At 38.9% G+C, this 21,131-nt stretch overlaps 1 protein-coding gene across 6 annotated transcripts in view; it reads right to left on the bottom strand.

Annotated features, from left to right (window-relative positions):
- Positions 1-21,131, bottom strand: part of HECTD4 (HECT domain E3 ubiquitin protein ligase 4) — a 190,857-nt gene that overhangs the window by 130,302 nt on the left and 39,424 nt on the right. For 5 of the 6 annotated variants that reach the window (XM_029226045.1, XM_029226052.1, XM_029226037.1 and 2 more), the window contains exons 2-6: positions 10,787-11,304; positions 6,775-6,864; positions 5,979-6,109; positions 2,697-2,805; positions 1,884-2,022 (exon numbers count right to left, since the gene is read on the bottom strand). In XM_029226045.1, coding sequence (XP_029081878.1) covers positions 1,884-2,022; positions 2,697-2,805; positions 5,979-6,109; positions 6,775-6,864; positions 10,787-11,304 — 987 coding nt within the window. Of the gene's footprint in view, positions 1-1,883; positions 2,023-2,696; positions 2,806-5,978; positions 6,110-6,774; positions 6,865-10,786; positions 11,305-21,131 lie in introns of those variants that run through there. The other variant, XM_029226060.1, reaches the window with a different exon arrangement.

A 21,131-nucleotide genomic window follows, 5' to 3' on the forward strand; every position in this document is an offset into this window, starting at 1 on the left:
GAAACAGAACTGAAAATCCCCAAATAAAAATAATTAGAGAAGGTCAGGTGCCTTTAGGAGACAGTAAGAATGACCTTCAGTTACTCCACCTCTTTGGGTGGGTCACTAGTTTTCCTAAAGTTACTTTAGACCCCTGAACTCATTTCATATGAACTTTTTTCCAGACTTGTTTTTGCTACCTCAAAAGTTAAAAAAGTCATTTAGTTGCTATAACCACACTTTGAAATCTGTAATGCCAAGACATCTAGAAAGTTGACGGCTACTGAATGGCTTAAGCTACCCACAAATTGTTCCAACGCACCTATCTAGTTAGTGAGAACACTGCTTTCTTGGGCAACAAAGTTTTTGCAAAAACACAGAGGATACTGACATTACGTCAAATGTAAACCACGTTCCAAGATTTAACATCTGTTTAAGTCCCCAGGCTATTTCAAATTGCCTGTTCAAATGAGAACAGGCAATGTTCTCATCTATCTGCATTACTGATAAGAAATGAAGTTAATTTGGCATCTATTTGTTATTTTATTCATCTAACAATTTTTGAGGGCTTCCATTGTGGTGCAGTGGTTAAGAATCCGCCTGCCAGTGCAGGGGACACAGGTTCGAGCCCTGGTCCAGGAAGATCCCACATACCGCGGAGCAACTAAGCCCATGCGCCACAACTACTGAGCCTGCGCTCTAGAGCCCATGAGCCACAACTACCAAGCCCGCGTGCTGCATCTACTGAAGCCTGCCCATCTAGAGCCCGTGCTCCACAACAAGAGAAGCCACTGCAATGAGAAGCCCGCGCTCCGCAAGGAAGAGTAGCTCCCCTTCGCCACAGCTAGAGAAAGCCCGCGTGCAGCAACAAAAACCCAACACAGCCAAAAATAAAATAAATAAAATTTAAAAAAAAACAAACAATTTTTGAGCACCTCCTATGTGCTCTGCAGATGCAAAGGTGAGCAAGACTGCTCTCCAGGAAAGGCACAGTTGAGTGACAGACAAGAAAAGATGTAACATCCCACTTAAGTCCTGGATGTGACTACTCTCAGGGCACTCACTCCACAGATAGTAACTCTAACCGTTCAGTTTGACTTTGGTTGAAAAACAGAAAGTTGTAGCATAAAGAGCTCAAACTCTAGAGCAGATGGGTTCAAGTTCTCATGCTGCCATTATTGTGTGGCAAGATACTTAACCTCTCTAAGCTCACTCCTTCATTGAAGGACAAACACTTACTGAGTGCTTACAACGTGCCTAGCCTCAGGTGCCTTAACTGTAAGATGAAACTGCCGTAGTCACACCTCACAGATAAGGAGAGGAAGTGTATGTAAATTGCCAAACCCACAGCCTGGCTAAGAGAGACACTGTTATTATCAATTATCAATCAAATGTTGTGCTACATTCTAAGGACACAAAGATGAGTAAGACAGGGTCCTGACCTAAAGGTGTGTGTGTGGTCTTGGGGAGGAGTTCGACACAACAGCAGGCGATTTCAGTATAATATAGCAAGTGCCATAACAGAGCGCTTTAAGAGCACCAAGGATGAGCTCAATCCCAAGCGCACAATGATTTTATCTAAACTCATTTCAAAGCTCCCATTCCCACAGAAAGGCTGTTTAGAACAAATTGAATAGGGAGATAATGCCTTTCCAAAATAGATCTAGTTAAAAAAAAAAAAAAGCTGGGATTTATACCATCTTTGACTCTAAAATTTTTTTAATCCTAAAATGGGAAAACTTAAGACATTAGAGAAAAAACAGAATGCCCAAACGATGACAGTTAAAAGGATGTCACTCCGGCAGGAAACTATATCAACTGTGTTATTATTCCTTCTGATGATGTCACAAACTTCCCTTACTGTCGCCAAAATATAAAACACAAAGCCTTGGTGTTCTGTTTACCTGAAGGGTATTCTGGTCAATGACCTGGAAAAGAGAGTGAGGTTTATTGTCAAAAGATACAGGCCGGTGGAGAAGACTGCCACTGCCAAAAGCAATCCATCCTGGTTCCAGCTCCTCATTCCGGCAGTACACAAAACCTCTGTGGGGAAAAACGGTATACAGGCTAAGTCACCAGGTCATGTCTGAAACCCTGCAATGAGCTACAACAGACAAAACAACATTTCCCTCCTAATTTCTTTTCAATAACTAAGTATGCAAAACATCTGAAGAAGAATAAACATATTATATTAACTTTGAGACTGACAAACTATGGCAAATATTAATTTCCCACAACAAATTGGAGAGGAGAAAAAGTTGGGGAAACGGTCTAATTAAATATACATAAGGATCTCAAACTGTGGTTTCTTTTGGCAGCAATTCATAGATCTTATATCCCAACTGAAAAAAAAAAAAAATCACCACTGATCCAATGTCAAATCCAAGAACAAAAAGACTTAACTCGAAAAATACCCATTTATCAACATGGAGAAGTCATTAATATAAAAATTCTGATCACAGAGGAATTTCTGGCTAGAAGCTAGAAACAATGATTTTAGGGCTACCAAACTCTTTATAGAGTCAAAACAAAGCTGAAATGCATTAACAGAACCAGAGAGAGAAAGTGACAATAAGAGAAAACCAGTCATTCAGACTTGTTTAGTCACTCATCAGTCTATGGGGAGTTAGCACGCACTCCCGGGTGTCTTCATCACAGATTTAGGTAATGAGGAAAACGTTCCAGCCAAATCATTCAGCAAGTTCCATGCAACTGACCTGAGAGTACCATGTAATCCAGACCCCAATTTGCTTACTCCTCTTCCAACTGAGTTAGTAGTATACAGGTAAAGACCATCTGCCGTGACACAGCGTCCCAAGTCAGCATCTGAAATCGTTTTTTCACAAGTAAATTATATACATGCTTTTTCTAATGAAATTATAAACGTGCTTTTTCGAATGAAAAAGCCATTAGGAGGCTGAATGAAAGATAATCTCCCATTTCTTAAATAAGTGCTTCTTGGGAATTCCCTGGCAGTCCAGTGGGTTAGGACTCAGTGCTCTCACTGCCGGGCCCCAGGTTCGATCCCTGGTCGGGGAACTAAGATCCCTGCAAGCTGCACAGTACTGCCAGAAATAAAAATAATAAAATAAGTGCTTCAACGTGACTTCCAGGGAAGATGGCTTGAACACCTAAAACAAAACTCCAAAATGCATGTAGGATTAGAGACCAAGATCAGGGAAAGAGGTCAGATAGTTATTAGCAGAAGAACCTGGTTCAGTCTCTGCCAAAGATTTTTTTTCTTTCCTTTTTTTTTTTTGAATAGCAAAAATACATTCCTAACTCCAATCTGAAATGACTAAGTACACAATACTTTCGCTAAGGATTGTGTAATAAAAAAGGTGTGAGATTTAAGAGTTTGGGGCACTTATTAGTTGACCTTGGGCCTCTTTGAACTTCAGTTTCTTCATCTGTAAGATGAAGATAATATGTACCTCAAGAGTTACTGTGATGGTTAAATGAGACAACATAGGTAAACCTCAAGAGTTACTGTGAAGGTTAAATGAGACAACATAGGTAAACACCCACACTGCTCTCTGGTACAAAGCCAGGGCCCCATGAATGGCAAATGATTTTATGTTGATAGACTGATGATATACATTGAACTAAAATCTACTCCTTGTGGATTTTCCATCTAGAGATCCTCATTTTAAATTTCTGGAGTGACACAGCACAAAAGTATAATATCACTTCTATTTAAAAAGAGCAAGTATGTTTACCCTTAGGGATATCTTCCCCAAGCTTAAAACAAATAGTATCTCTCTGAATGATAGTAAATGGTTTACTAACATATTCTAGAGAATTTACCTTAATAAGAGAGCTTACAAATAAAACTTTGTTTTTATTTTCAAAATCAATCCACTTACTATGGTTAAGTGGAGTTTCTCTACTATTTGCCGTATGATAAGAAATCCAGTGTAATAGCACTCAAATTAGTACTAAGTATGTGGTTATCTTAAAAATTCAGTCTACTAATCCAAGATAACCGAGACTTGTTCCTATTAGTTCTTCAAAAAACAGTTAAAAGGTAATCATTTTCAAAATATTAATTTCATTCCTTAAACATTTTATTTTAACTTAAAACTTATAAATATACATTTATTCATCACTCTTTAGATTAAGGCCAAGGCCTTTTGAGTATGGATCTGACAAGGAGTGAGAGTCAAGGTGACAGAGTAAAACAAGATTGGCCGGAGTTGACACTTGTTGAAGCTGAGTGATGGGTATACAGGGTTTACTGTAGTATGCTTTCAACATCTGGGTATGTTGAATGTTTCCACATATTAAAAATTAAATAAGACTACTTTTTAAATTTTTATAAGAAAAACATTCTCTAGCCAGGAGCAAAACCAAAGGTACAAGAGAGTGAAAAGCATACAGATCAGCTTAATACCATCATCCTCAGTAAGAAATTACTCCAAAGGAGATACTAAAAGGAGTAAAAGGAGAGAGTAAAGAAAAGAGTTTTGGTTTTGTATGAATTTATAAATTTCCACCTATAATGTTTAAGAACTTCTTGGGCATTGGAGGCTTTTTGCTTCTCCTATTGACTCTAGTTGAGTCAGTGAAGATAGTAACTCACATCCAGGAGTCTTGCCTCTGTTCCTCTCACCACTTTCACATGACTATCTGGAAGAAACAGTGGACCGTGAAAAGGCACAGGCACTGGATGAGAGGTGTGGGGATGGCCCACTGCTTAGACTGAACCCCATTCCCTTACAGTTACCTAGGAAAGCTGTCCCCATCAAAAGTGTGAGAAGGGGTGGGCAGAACAGACTCTGAATCCCGCTCTAATTTCTTAGAGAACACCAATTTCTTAGAGATTGGCTTTGTTGACTCATTCTAAAGCATTCCATTTTTTAAAAAAATAAATTTATTTATTTATTTAAATTTTTTTTGGCTGTGTTGGGTCTTCGTTGCTGCACACAGGCTTTCTCTAGTTGTGGTGAGCGGGGGCTACTCTTCATTGTGGTGCGTGGGCTTCTCATTGCGGTGGCTTCTCTTGTTGCAGAGCACGGGCTCTAGGCGCACGGGCTTCAGTAGTTGGTGGCACACGGGCTTAGTTGCTCCGCGGCATGTGGGATCTTCCCAGACCAGGGCTCGAACCCATGTCCCCTGCATTGGCAGGCGGATTCTTAACCACTGCACCATCAGGGAAGCCCTAAAAGCCTTCCATTTCTAAATGTAAATAATTCCCTAGGGTTTTTTAAATTCCTATTTTATCACTTATGTAATATTTAATGATATAATCACAAGTACCAATTACAATAACAAACAGGTTTGGAAGCAAGGCAGACTCTTGGCAAGCCTGCAACTCCGTAGGTGGGAGCAGCAATGCACAGACTCTAAGAAGAGCCTACTGGCCTCATGGGTTTTGTGTGCCACGGCACCGGTCAGTACATCTACCAAGCGAATAGAGGCCTAATTCACCCGGTAAGTCAGTTAACTGCAGGTCATTTCAGAGACCTTCTGCCATTTTCACTGAGATCACAGAATAAACAGATATGTAATACCTGTAAAACTGTAAAAACATTTTAATCTAGTCTCCTTTATTTAAAGGGGATACTTAACAATTCATGCTCCTTTGAACAATCTCATTTTTTTTTTTGCTTGTAGGACAGGAGGTTCACCAACACACACACAATAAGTTACTAAAAGAAACAGCATCCGGCAACAAGACCTGATACTCTATTCGTGGACTTAAGGCTCCCATGCCCAAATTCAAATACCTAGGAATTTAAGTAATTCATGCCTCCTTGGCAGGAGTGTATGGATGATCCTTTTCCCTTGCGATAGTAAAACCTATCCATTTTCTTACCTCACCGAGTATCAGCTTTTATACTTTTACTGATAAAGCAGACAATGATTACCCTGTATAGGAACCTTGAGCTCTTAATTAAAAGGAATACAGAGTTATATCTAAATCGTTTTCCACAATTATCTAAAACCACTCTTTTCATATCTTAATTTCAATCACAGGATCAAAACCCTTGCATTACCTTTATTTTCAGAACTGGAGCCAGTGTTGCTATCTGGTGCAGGCAACATGTCTTCATACCCCCATGATACTATGTGTTTGCCACCAAGCAAACAGGAGGGGGATCCAGGTCCCCCTTCCAAAAGCAACAGCCTAAATAGGGGAGATAGAGAATCATAAAGGCACCGAGACTATCCATTTCAGCAAGAAGATAAAAGTCTACTTAACATCTCAAAGAGCAGAAAACTAAAATAGTTCTACACAAATACTATACATCTGAAAAGACATTAACAATACGTATATTTTTAAATTAGAAAATTACGAAGTAGTGCTTATGGAAATGTTATAATAAAAATGTAGCTGTGTGTAAAATGTATATATTTTACATGTATACATATCTGAGAGAGAGATAGAGAGAAGGGGTGGGATGGAGAGAAAGGGGTATGAACTAGGAAACACATATAACACATACAACATTAGGAGTGGTTATCTTTGAGTAGTGAGATTATGACTTTCACTTTTTTCTTTATACCTTAACATCTTATTATCTTGAAACCTACAATAAGAATTCATGACAAGCTATTGCATTTTTTTTACCACAAAAATTAAAAAATTAAAAATAACATGCTCTAGGAACACCTTCCAAGAAGGAAAGAAACACAATTCTTACTTAAGATGAAAATAACATACTTATTTAAAAATGAGTCATTAATTGATAAAAAAAAAAAAAGAGTTTAGCAATTTACTTATTAAAAGAGCTTTTATGCACAAGGCTCCCTTGTGTAGAAGGAGGGTGAGGATCCAAAGTGACAACTTACCTATACAGCACATCAGCTACAGGCAGGGACCCTAGATCTGTCTGCTTCTGTAATAGATGGACTGTATGAACAAAAGTTTTCAATGATCCCCTAAAAAGAAAAGGAAGGAACAGAAAATCATCACAACTGAAACGTCAAATAAGGTTGTTAATGTCAATTTTATTAACCACATGGAGAGCTTCCAAATTGAGTCTGCTTCTGCCAATCAGTAGATGTGTTGTACAAAATGTCAAAATAGACGTGATTCTTACCATGCCAGTTATGATATTCTTCTTGTATTTGCAAAGGTAAATAATGTTCCCCTAACATAAAAGTTCAAAACATAAAGCTCAAGCACAAAGAATGTGTGGCTATTATGCCTGATACTGTTTCATCATCAAGTTGATCTCTAGCTGAAGGAGATATTTCATAGGAAAAGGTTATATTTAAAAGTGTAGCAGTATTTCTAGGCTTAATTTCTTAATCTCTTTGTTAAGTTCATCCATTTTACATAAACATCTCACACATTAAATATGACTGAAGAGGAAAACATTCAAATAATACTTTGTGCTGAGAGGTGTTCCTTCTGCTTCCCCCTGCTGTGCAGTATGTGACTGTAATGCTTGCAGAGCTCACTAAGACCCAATTTCCTTTTGGTTCCCAAAGCTTGAGGCTCTGGGAAGTCTATACTTTGGTCAGCAGGATCTAAAAGAAGGTGATTTTAAGATGCACAAGACTTACCTGGCCAGATCCCAAGTATAAATCACCACGAGAACATTTCCTGAGCTAAATGATCGCCAGGATCAGATGGGCTGACTTCAGATTGCTACCTTATTCTCTTAGCCAAGTCTTTAATTGCTAAGTATCATGTGCCTAAACCCCAAAAAGAAATGGAATACCTAACACAGGACCAAGAAGGCCTAGAGTCCTCCTCTTTTTTTTTTTTAATTTTATTTATTTTTTATTTTTGGCTGCGTTGGGTCTTTGTTGCTGCACGTGGGCTTTTCTCTGGTTGCAGCAAGTGGGGGCTACTCTTGGTTGTGGTGTGCAGGCTTCTCATTGTGGTGGGTTCTCTTGTTGGGAGCACGGGCTCTAGGCGCACGGGCTTCAGTAGTTGTGGCACACGGGCTTAGTTGTTCCGCAGCATGTGGGATATTCCCGGACCAGGGCCCGAACCCGTGTCTCCTGCATTGGCAGGCGAATTCTTAACCACTGTGCCACCAGGGAAGCCCGAGTCCTCCTCTTAATTGCCCCTTTCACTGTCTCTGGTGTTCAAAGAACCATATAAGGCAGGGAGGCAGCAGACACAGTATAAAAGCACAAGTTGGGAGTCAGGACCCACAGGCTCTGAAACCCGGCTCTGCCACTCACCAGCGGCACCATCTCAGTCCTGTTACCAAATTCCTATGGCTTTTTACTTCTTCATCTGTCCAATAAGGATACCTCCCTGGGGTACAACGAGGTTAAAAGAAAGGGGCAAAGTCACAATGGAACATTTAAAACATTAAACCAACTATAAGATATTATTAGCTGCCAGATTCAAATTTTAAGAGTAAAATTTAGGGACTTCCCTGGGGGTCCAGTGGGTAAGACCCCATGCTCCCAAAGCAGGGGGCCCGGCTTCAATCCCTAGTCAGGGAACTAGATCCCACATGCATGCTGCAACTATGTCTGCATGCTGCAACTAAAAAGGTCCTTCATTCTGCAACTAAGACCTGGCACAGCCTAAATAAATAAATAAATAGTAAAATTGAAACTCCTTCCATGGCTCCTAAGCCCCTACACGGTCTGGACTCTCATCTCCTGCCCCTCTCCTTCTACCATTGCATTCCAGCCACCCTGCTCACTTTGCTGTCCTACCCCAAGCACAGAAAGAGGATCAGATTTGTGCCACTTGCTGCTCCTCTTGCCTGGAACTCCCTGTCACTGGCTTTTTTGCATGGCTGGCTGGCTCTCATCATCTAGGCCTCAGCTCAAACGTCTCCTATTCAGTAAGGCCTTCCCTGGTATCTCTAGCTAATGCTGGCCCCCACCTCCACTTAAGTCATTCTCTATTATTAAAATATCCTGATTTGCCTTCTTACAGTGAACATCCCTCTCAAAAATTACCTTATATATGCATTTGTTGCTAGTTGCCTGACTCTCTCAGTCTCATGTAAACCTTGCAATTTTAGGAACCATTTACCTTGCTCACTGCTGTATCCGCACTGCCTAGTAGAGTCTCTTGCACGTGGTAAATGAGCAATAATGACTGACAAAATGAAATCCACTCAACTGTAAGATTAGAGACCATGAGTCACCATGAGTCATTATTTCCCTAAGACCTAGCAAGGTTTCTGGCACATCAGATATGTTCGATAAATGTTAGTTGGTTGAAATGAATGAACATCTTCAAAATATTTTTTTGGAAATGCTGTTCTGTCTTTGAGAGCATCAATCTCAAAAGTTCAATAATATGCTCCTAAATAACTTCATTAAAGGAGATGATCTAACACTGAAAAGTATGTGAGTGAGGTAAATAAAGTCCAGAACAAGGTGATAATATTAGCAATAATGTAGGCACCATCTAAAACAAAAACAAAAATACACACCCAAGAAGAAGAAAATAAAAATCACTCATTTCAACGTTTCTGCTGAACGGAATTTGGAATCTCAAGTACATGAAGCGATTTCAATAACTCTCTCTTGGTTCAGACTAAATTAGGGTACATAATAAAAAAGTGAGTTTTATGATCCCATGTTCATTAAAAACATTTGAAACTAAAGAGTTGATAATTATTCCAAACATCCTAAATCTGTCTAAAGATAGGACTATCTAAAAGCAAAATTTCCCAAAGTAGGACTTTTGCATTAATAACAAATCTATTTAGGGCTCAAAACTGTCTTCTGCATATCCAAAAAAAATAAATCAGTCCAATATAAAGCCTTTACAGGGAAACTTATTTCAGTACCACCCAATAATGTCTCCAGAATTAAGCTCATGTCAGGATTTCCATAATCAACCACAGTCTTCAAGGATCTAAAACTAGGCTATGACAGTTTGCTCAGGGCAAAGAAACTGACAATAAATGCTGGTGCCATTGTGCCTTAAAAATAGCTTCAGATTCAACCATTTGAAGGTCAACTTTGAAACCATAAAAATAGGGAAAGGAGTCTTATAGCTAGGAACTTCATAATCCTCCAAGAAGAACTTTTCCACATTCTCTTTGCTAACAAAAGGAATAACTCAATGAAAGAAAAAATTATGAAGGGAGAGAGATTAGTGACACTAATCTATCAGACCGTGGTCCTAATTGGTCCCTAGACAATTAGGTTAGAAGAAAGCAAAGGTAGTGAAACTTTTTCTCACAAATATGTGAGAGTGATCATACAGTTTACTGGGCAGGAGAATGTAAGAAATCCTCTCCTGGAAAAGTAACTCCAAGCACATTTCCTATTGACAGTACATCAGTAACATCAACTTACAAATGAAGGACAGTACACTATTACATCTTGCTACACACACAGAGATCTTTCAGTTAAATTGATGGAGCCAAGCGTCAAGGTCCAGAAATATAATTTGTGACCAAGTCTGTATGACTGAGTCCAGGTGAGTAATAACCCATTCACTCACTGACATACTCCTTACAGACATGCAGGAAAAAAAATTAAAAGCTCTACATATATTTTGACTGTCCTTCCAGGGGAAATACAGATACAACATCCTCTACTAACTACCTGATGTAAAACAGTAACCATCTAAGGGTGAGCAGACAATGGCAAGTGCTGATTCTCCATTTTAAACTGTTTAAGCTGTTATCATTGTATAACAGAAAGCAAAAACTTGAACTTGGGTTTCAACTCCAGCTCCTGGTACCAAGTTTTGGTGGAAGCATCTTATGTATTGTCAAGGCTGCAAAATTCAATACTGAAAACGAAGAAGGACTTCTGAATGTTGAGACTTCCAACAAATACGCTTGCCCTCTTATTCACTCACCCAACCCAGGAAGCAGCCATCACAAGGTCACCAGTTGGCACCTTTGATTTTCCTTACCTGGCACATGCCAAAGCCACCAGGGCAGCAGCAGCATTTTCTTTTTGCTTATGTGGGATGTGTCGGCCTGTGTCAGAAGTCTCCTCTAGCCAAGAGCACAGCAAAGTTTCGATTCCATTCAGACAGTCAGCAGGCTCCTTGGTCAAGCTCAAAGGCTGGCAGTCGCGAAGGCAGTTCAATAGCACCTCAGCAGTTATGTTACAGAGAGAGGGGTCTGTTCTACTCTGGGATTGAATAAGGGGGAAGACCAGCAGGAGCCCCATCCTTGACGTGAAGGGAGCTTGCTCGGGTTGCTGCAACAAGCCCTGGCGTTTGAGCAAGGCCAAAGTTTCTTCGTCACCTGAACTTTCCCTTTCATGCTGTTCTTCCAAGGCCAGCTGGCGCTGGGCATTCCACAGTCCTCGCAAGGCATTCAGGCGGTATTCCAGCAGGCGGGCATACGCATTGCTCTGATTCCCACAAACAGAGCGCAAACGTTCTGCTAATTCCGTCGGATTCTTGGTCTCAAATGTTAAAATCTAAGGAAAGAACCAATAGAAAAGTTGGTATGTATTGCTTTCACCACTGCTCTCGTCTATGGAAGCAAATCTATCCAATGGTATCTAAAAATGGTCCACATCAAAAAATCTTTTAATTGTGGCCAAAGCCAGGTTGCTGATAGAGATTTTTCTCCTTGGCACTTCTGCTAATGCTCCTATTAAAAGTGAGATTAGAACCCTAATCATGAAAATAATTAAGTGTGGAGGTCAAAAGTTAATTTGAGTAGCTTATTTTAGAAAGTTGAGGTGTAAATATTTATTCAATGCTCAGGTTATAAATCTATGTCTCTAACTTCTATTACCAGGTAGGTTGTCAGTGAAAACAGAACAAGTTTCATCTTCAAGATCTAATATACCAACTAATAAATGATTATTTATTATTCTTTGATTTTGAAGAACACTCCATTTTTACTACTGCTAATCCACTCTTTCAATTGGTGACATGGTATAGATTTATCCAGTTCACACTGATAATGGATCCACCCCTATTTTCTCACCAAGAACATACAAGTATCAGGAGACCTCCTTGAGATTTTCAGCAGCTGGAGAAATGATAAAACCATTAAATCCTCAATCAACTAGGAAAGGAAACAGCTATGAAGATAAAGAATCAAACTAAATTCATGATGCAAATAATTTATGCATATAAGTGTGACTAAGTTAAAATGAACAGACTGTTGTAACCAACAAATAAGAGGCCACTCTTGGAACAAGCACATTAAAACAGATTATCAGGCGCCAGAGGTGTCTGGTTCTCAGTAGACCAGAAAGTCAGGGTGGGGAGAGGCTTGGAATAAAAGCAAAGAAAATTCTGTCAAGTCATTGGCACTGAAATTTTAAAGGGTCATAGGTCACTTTATTTCTCTCATAAACCTGCAAAATATTTTTTTTAATCTCAAATTTTGCCCTTAAAACTGTTAGTCCCAAAACAAAACAAAACAAAACAAAAACAAAAACAAAAAAAATTGTTAGCCCAATAAAACAACAAGAACTTCCAGAGAAATGTAAACCCTGTAGCTGCCTAGCTTAGCTATACATGCAAGTCGCTAAACTGAACTGAAAAAATGTTCAGTTTGAAAACAAATTCCAATTCAAAAAATTAACTACGTATGTATCTCATTTAACTGATTTGAAAAAATATTCATTGTTTTAAAAAGTAACCAATTCAAACTTCAGTCCTACTGTGTCAGATCAGAAATAATATCCAAATGCCATAAAATTTCAACCAACAATGTAGCAATAAAAAGAAATGAACTAGTGATATCTACAACCTCAGTGAATCTCAATGGCATTTTGTTGAGTGAAAGAAGTCAATTTCAAAAGGTTCCATCTGCATTATTCTATTTATATGACTTTCTGGAAAAAAAAAATCTATAGTGATAGAGAACAGATCAGTGGTTGCCAGAGGTTGGGGTACAGGCAGGGTGTGACTATATAGGGATAGTATGAGGGAGTTTGGGGAGGCAAACAAACTGTTCTATATCCTGATTGTGCTGGTGGTTACATGAATCTATACATGTGTTAAGATTCATGGAACTGCACACCCACTCCCCCAAAAAAGGTCAAATCTACCATATGATAATTTTAAAATAAAATTTAAAACAGTTCTAATCAGGCTATGGTTGTATTCAACTAGGTATCATTGGGTAAAGCAATATTGCAAATCATATTATTAAAAATAAGAACTAGGGACATTTTAATTTAGTTTTTAATACAACAGTATCAAATAATGATTGATTAAATGTCCTTTATCATCAAGTCATACAAATTGTATTTCCCTACTCTTTTGTCTCGATTCATCAAACACAAATTACCCTTTTGATTATTTTTCGCATGACAGCAGATAAAATAACTCCAAATTCCTTTAAAAACGATCACATTTCAAGGGCAACCATCTACCCTTAAGTAATTATATCTAAGGAAGCTAGATTACCTTTTTTTTTTAAGATCGCTCCCCAAAAAAGTCAGTAACGAGCTTCCACCATTACGATCAACAACCGAAGACTGAGATACTTTTAATGTTGTGAAAAATGAAAAAATTTTAAATTTGATCATCTCAAGGTATGAAGATCTAAACAAATAAATTTTGTTGCATTTTTTAAAATGCTTTTCAATACTGATTTTGTGATCTCTACCCAATACAACTCTTTGATATAAAGTACATATATGGACTTCCCTGGTGGCGCAGTGGTTAAGAATCCACCTGCCAATGCAGGGGGCACAGCTTCGAGCCCTGGTCCGGGAAGATCCCACATGCCACTGAGCAACTAAGCCCATGTGCCACAACTACTGAGCCTGTGCTCTAGAGCCTGCGTGTCACAACTACTGAAGCCCTTGCACCTAGAGCCTGTGCTCTGCAACAAGAGAAGCCACCGCAGTGAGAAGCCTGCACACCAAAACGAAGAGTAGCCCCCGCTCACCACAACTAGAGAAAGCCCAGGCGCAGCAACGAAGACCCAATGCAGCCAAAGATAAATTAATTTTTAAAAATTATTTTTAAATAAATAAATTAATTAATTAAATATATATGTGCTCCAAATACATTTTTACTTATGCTACACTGAGCGGCAACTTATGTTATATGAAGCAACTACTAAAAAATTCAATACAGGCTTTTATCGGACACAAGAATCAAAGAACAATTCAGTAATATTAAACCCAGATATTTAGTTTTATTACCAATCTCAAACATAAGTGCTTCTGAAATACGATACTTCATGGTTCATAAAATGATGTATATGACAGAATCTGTAGCTAACTCCAAATATTAAGATGATCTGAAAAAATATATACTATACTTCTGTATTTTTCTGATGGTTCTATTTTACAAGCACTTCAGTTATATTTTTGGCATTCCACTTGAAAGACAAATATTCTGAAAGGATTTGAGTTATAATATAATTAACCAAATATTATATAATACACACGCTTAAGTGACTGTTATGTTTATTGATTTAACAGTATCTAAAGCACACTATGCTTTCAGAAATCCATTAGATTACTCAGCATTATCCATTTCAATGGCCTTATGAAAACTAAGAACTGTCTGATATGCTGCTGTTTTTAAGAATTCTGAAGTTTGAAGGTCATGGCCTAAAATCATTTTATAAAGATACCATACCTTTGGGTTTTAGTAAGTCAGCTATGGAGGATCTATTCTGGTACTTATGAATATTAAATGATTTGTCTCAGATCCTCATATAAAACCACTGCTCTTAGTAATAGCTCTTGACCAAGATAAAAGACTGTAATGTCATTATAAAATTAATACTTTTTCTTTAAAAAGGAAAAAGGCTATTTAAGGAAAAGGGAAGATCCCTGTCACCCTTAATCAGAAGACAGGTTTGCTAACTGTACTTTGGTGACAATGCTGAAGTCACCCCAATTAAGGGAACGACACTCAAAGCAATTCATAGCCTTAATATAATTTTATCATATGTGACATACATGTTTTTAAGCTAAACAACAATCATTCTAGAAAGCTAAGAGAAGGTAGGCAAAATATTCTTTGCCAGCCAAATCTGGCCTTGAACAAGACTCCAATATTTGACATAAGAAGTACAGAGGATCAGGACTTCCCCTGTGGTGCAGTGGTTAAGACTCCGTGCTCCCAATGCAGGGGGCCCCGGTTTGATCCCTGGTCAGCGAACTAGATCCCACATGCATGCCACAACTAAGAGTTCACATGCCACAACTAAGGAGCCCACATGCTGCAACTAAGGAGCCAGCGAGCCGCAACTAAGAAGCTTGCAAGCTGCAACTAAGGAGCCCATGTGCCACAACTAAGGAACCTGCCTGCCACAACTAAGACCTGGTGCAACCAAATAAATAATAAATATTTTTTAAAAAAGAATATAGGGCTTCCCTGGTGGCGCAGTGGTTGAGAGTCTGCCTGCCGAAGCAGGGGACACGGGTTCGCGCCCCCCATGTGGGAATATCCCACATGCTGCGGAGAGGCTGGACCCGTGAGCCATGGCCGCTGAGCCTGCGCGTCCGGAGCCCGTGCTCCGCAACGGGAGAGGCCACAACCATGAGAGGCCCGCGTACCGCAAAAAAAAAAAAAAGAAGTATAGAGGATCATCTTTTAGCCAATTTTTTTTTCATTTGGGAAAACACATAACATATACCTGTCAGCCATGATGAGAAATGTAAAACGCCAACATGCATTTCAAGTAAATATGGTAGGGAGAATAAGAATATAGAAGCTTTTCAAGTAATAGAGAATACTGTATAAACACAGGAGGAAATTAATTAGACTAATAATTAGTAGAAAAATCAAGATTAGGGAATGAACTACCATATTCCCCTAAATGTTAATCTCAATTTCCATCTACTTTGCTCTTCAGAATAGCAGAGATGTAATTCTCTAAAAGGGTCAAGATGGACACTAAAAGATATATTATCTCCTACCTCTGAAAGAAATAGAAAGTAATCCCATTTTCAAGAATTTATCCTGAAGAAACGTTCCAGAAATAAAAATGCACAGAGATTTTCACTACAGTCTTATTATAGTGGAAAAAGTGGAAGCAATCTCAATATTCAGAAGGGTTCAATTAAATTATAACATATCACAATGGAATATTATGCAATAAATAAAAATAATTAAAACTACACAATAAAAAGGAGTATAAAAACTGTATATGGGGCTTCCCTGGTGGCGCAGTGGTTGAGAGTCTGCCTGCCGATGCAGGGGACACGGGTTTGTGCCCCGGTCCGGGAGGATCCCACATGCTGCGGATCAGCTGGACCCGTGAGCCATGGCCGCTGAGCCTGCGCGTCCAGAGCCTGTGCTCCGCAACGGGAGAGGCCACAACAGTGAGAGGCCCGCGTACCGAAAAAAAACAAAACAAAACTGTATATGCCCCAGGGCTTCCCTGGTGGCGCAGTGGTTGAGAGTCCGCCTGCCGATGCAGGGGACGCAGGTTCGTGCCCCGGTCCGGGAAGATCCCACATGCCGCGGAGCGGCTGGGCCCGTGAGCTATGGCCGCTGAGCCTGCACGTCCGGAGCCTGTGCTCGGCCACGGAAGAGGCCACAACAGTGAGAGGCCCGCGTACCGCTAAACAAAACAAAACAAAACAAAACAAAAACAAAAACTGTATATGCCCCATAAAAAGAACTATGTAAAACATGCTTATTCAATTTTGAAATGTCATTGGTATTTGTGGTAATAGAAACATGAGGGTTTTTTCCTCTGTTTAAAAAAAAAGAAATAGTGATGACAAGTTGAATAGTTTATATTGAAGAAAAGCAGTCTTAACTAGAGCTGGTATTTTACAGAAGCAAACACTACCTTTAAATAATTGCTAGTCAAACAAATAGTGACACAATTGATATAATCAACATTTGGGGGACATATCTGACTTAGAACAATCACAAGTACCATAGGAAGTGCTTTCCTTAAATCAATTCACTAGTCCCATCTATTGAATTTTAGCAGCAGTTTCTCTCACTGTAGGACTGGTGGTGGGATGGGACAGACCACCACAGATGCTGGGAACCATCAGTAAACAATAAAACGCTTCACTCTCCAAAAAGAAATGATATTTAAAACTCAGGATCACTCAAGCTCCAAATAAATTACTATACTCCCTAGTATGGCACATTAACTGATTCAATTCATTATATGAACCTGTCAGCATAAAAGGAATTTATACCTGGATTATTCCAAAGCAGATCAACTGGCCAGACTCACAAGCCCAGGACAAAACTTTTCAGTAGAGTCTATAGAATACCGAAACCCTCTCAAATGTTAGAGTGAGTTTTTAAACCCTTCTACAGATTTTCCTACCATTTTTACATTATGAAGATGGCAATCATGGCCAAATTGAATTGCATATGGCAACTCAAAGATCAGAAAGATTTCATGTGAACCAAGTAAATGAATCACAAATAGAAGGATGGAATTCTATCTCTAAAACGAAAGCCTAAATCAAGAGTGGATCCCTTATCAATTAAATTAGACCCTGAAGCTGCATGACCTTATCCAATCTTGGAAATACATGTTCAAACTCTCAACATCACCTATTTTTTTTAAAGGGTCTTGGACTTCCCTGGTGGCGTAATGGTTAAGAATCCACCTGCCAATGCCGGGGACATGGGTTCGAGCCCTGGTCAGGGAAGATCCCACATGCTGGGGAGCAACTACGCATGGGTACCACAACTGTTGAGCGTGCGCTCTAGAGCCCGCGAGCCCAAACTACTGAAGCCCATGCGCCTAGAGCCCATGCCCCACGACAAGAGAAGTCACTGCAATGAGAAGCCCACGCACAAGGAAGAGTAGCCCCCACTCGCCACAACTAGAGAAAGCCCGTGTGCAGCAACAAAGACCCAACGCAGCCAAAAATAAATAAAATTTTTAAAAATGTTTTAAAAAATAAAATAAAAGGGCCTTTAAGGGTCTTAAATGATAACCACAATTAAACTTCACACTTTATTTTAACTCACGAGTTTTAGCCCCTAGCTTGGTGCCAAAACTAGGAGTGGACCCTGACTTGTCACCAGACTAATTAGCTTTGGCTCAGCCCTATAAAGCTTTCTCCAGCACATGGTGATTTTTCCTAGATCTCTGTCCAGCTGCTTTTGCGAGCAGGATTGTTAGGACTCTGAGGACTCCCACATATGAGAAATCACTGTTCAGATTCTTTTTCATAGAAGTTCCATCTTGTCCTGTCCCTGCCCAGTTTTCATCTTTTGTCATGTTCCATGATCAGGATCCCATTTTTCCATCTCCCTGCTGATGTGGCCTGAATGTCCATACCACTCAGTCTAAATCCTACCTATCATTCAGAACCCAGCTCTGCTCCACCGCCAACTTTGAAGAACTCTGATTTCCTCCCTCTTTTCTTCCTCCCTCTTCCCCTCCCCAGAATAACTTTTTGGTGTTCCCATATTGTCCAGGATATACCTCTATCTGAGGGTCAGATACCTCTATCAGAGGGTCAGATACAAACTCTAAGGATATATGTGTCTGGTATTTCAATAGGAAATGTATCAATGATTTGTTTTTAATAAATGATGTCCATAAAGGAAATGTAGTGAGTGGTATATAGAGTGATTCTTCAAAGCTGATCTGAGGCATAGAGTCCAAATCTAAAAATTTCTCTGTTACAAAATCATTTTTTTCACCAACACAAAATCTTGACAAAGCCAATACAGATCATCTTCCTATGCTTAGTAATCAACAAAATAAAATTCGGAGAAAGATGTAGAAATGAACTCTCAAAATGGTTTCAACACTATAAATTTTATTATTAGGAGTATTTAAAGAAAAAAGATATCTATGCAAGGACTAACTTTACCTGTTATTGCTTGAATTACGTACTTAATGTAAAGACTATCATTGTGGCATATTCACCAAATGCTTAGCATAAATATATCTTAGTAAGAAAATCACTGTTGACAATTTACAAATACAAAAATATAACAAAGAAGGAAATTATAGAGCTCCCAATATGTGTAACACATACCGCACTCTACTATAATGTCATTTAAATCTGTCCCCCCTTTCAACTGTGAGCTCTGAAAGGGGGAGACCATGTCTTATTCATATTTGTACCCCCAGAGCTTAGCACAGTGTCTGGCAAATAAAAGTTTGATAAATTAATGAATGAGAAGATACATAAATTCCAAGAATAATTCTCTTAAGATGTACATCTGGTTCCCACTGTACATCTGAGTAACCTTCTCTCACTTGGACTAATTGTGATTCTGCCTTCTGGAGCAATGGAAAATAATTCTTCCTCTTCCATGTAAGACTATTTCAATTAGATGAAGAAAATATATGTGACAGGGAGGGAACATGAGGATATGAGTTAGGGCAGTTGCTCAACCCTGGCTAAACATTAGAACTGCCTTGAGAGCTTTTAAATAATACCGAATAGGTCCCACCCCAGCCCGATTAACTCAAAATATCTAGGGATGGAACCTAGTTTTCGTTTTTGTTTTTTTTAACTCCACAGGTGAATGCAATGTGAAGCCAAGATTACAAACCACTGAGTTAAGGAAACTAGGTTCTAGCCCAGCCTCTGCAAATAACTCTCCCCTTAGGCATTTTACTTAAATTCTCTCAGTCTGTGTTTCTACATCCATAAAATGACGGGTTTACACTGTTAAGATCAAAGGAAATAATGTATAGGGAGTGCTCTGAAAAACTTGAAACTGCTAAATAATTGTTAGGACATTAAAGATGCTTCCTTATTTTGGACCAGGTCACCACCAAGAAAGGGAACTTTTCCAGATAACCCTATAAAGAAGACCCGACTAGATAAAACCTGGGAGTGCTGAGGGTGGGGTAAAGGAGGTTTGAATTAAACACATGCTTCATTTGAGCCACCACCATTTTTAAAAATGTTAATATAATCTTAATACATTAGTAGAATTTCAGTGTCAGAAGCAAGGGAGGTAATAATCCCATTTATATTCTGCAATGGTCAAACTATAACTGGAATATCCTGTTCAAAGTACCTCATTTTAAGAGGTCTTAAACAGACTGTGTGTCCAGAAGAGGTGATTTGACTAATCTGGCAATCACGTCACATGAGAAATGGTAAGGAACTAGGGATGCGTGGCCTACAAAGGTGAGTTGGAAGGGGGAGCTGCCTTCATAAATTTCAAGGGCTGTCATGTGGAAGACGAAGACTTACTCTCCTCCCTTATTGCTCCAGGAGAGGCAGAAACAGGAAGTTACTGGGATGCACAGCCTAACAAACAACTTGATAATAATTCAAACAGAATTCCTGGATGTATTTACTCTTCAAAAAAGATTCTTGGGATCCAATTATAAACATTGTTTCAAAAGGTCTAGGATTACCCTGGAATCTGCATCTAAAGCAGGCTCTCTGGGTGACTCTGGGTAGTCCTTTTTTTTTTTTTAATATAATGACCTTTATAAAAAGGCTTATTTTAATGTAATTCACACACCATGAAATTCATCCACTTAAAGTATACAATCCAGTGGCTTTTAGCGTATTGACAGTTGTGCATTCATTACAATTTTAGAACATTTGCATCACCTCCAAAAGAAACTCTGTAGCCATTAGCAGTCACTCCCCATGTCCCCCCAAATCTTTCAGCCCTAGGCAATCACTAATCTACTGTTGCTATAGATTTACCTATTTTCTTTACATTTAATAGAAATGGAATCATACTCTGAGGGGTATTTTGTGACTGCCCTCTTTCACTTAGCATACTGTTTAAAATTCGTCCATGTTGTAGTATGTATCAGTACTTCACTCCTTTTTATTGCTGAATAATATTCCATTTAATGGATATACCATATCTTATTTATCCATTCATCAGTTAATGGACACAAGTTCTTTCCATTTTTTGGCAATTATGAACAATGCTGCTATGAATATTCAAGTACAAGTTTTTATATGGACATAGCTTTATAACCAAGAGGGATGAAAACATAAGAGTGAAACTGCCAAATCATATGGTAACTCTGTTTACCTTTTGGAGGAACTGTTAAACTGTTTTCCAAAGTGGCTGCACCATGTTACATTCCCACCAGTAATGTATGAAGATTTCAATTTCTCCACATTATTGCTAACTCTTGTTATTATCTGTCTTTTGATTAGAGCCATCCAAGGGGGCTTGAAGTGGTAACTCATGTGGTTTTGATTTTCATTTCCCTGAAGGCTAATGATGTTGAGCATCTTTTCATAAGCTTTTCATCTTTTCATAAGGTCATTCACATATCTTCTTTGGAAAAAGGACAGTCCATTTTAAAAAACAATAATTTTGCCAAGCCAGTAAGGATAGTAAGTTCAATCGACAGAAACACATCAAATACATTTAAATCCAC

Source organism: Monodon monoceros, unplaced genomic scaffold (genome assembly GCF_005190385.1).
Source record: "Monodon monoceros isolate NGI ecotype Baffin Bay Population unplaced genomic scaffold, NGI_Narwhal_1 Super_Scaffold_1, whole genome shotgun sequence".
In the NCBI taxonomy this organism is placed as follows: Eukaryota; Metazoa; Chordata; class Mammalia; order Artiodactyla; family Monodontidae; genus Monodon; species Monodon monoceros.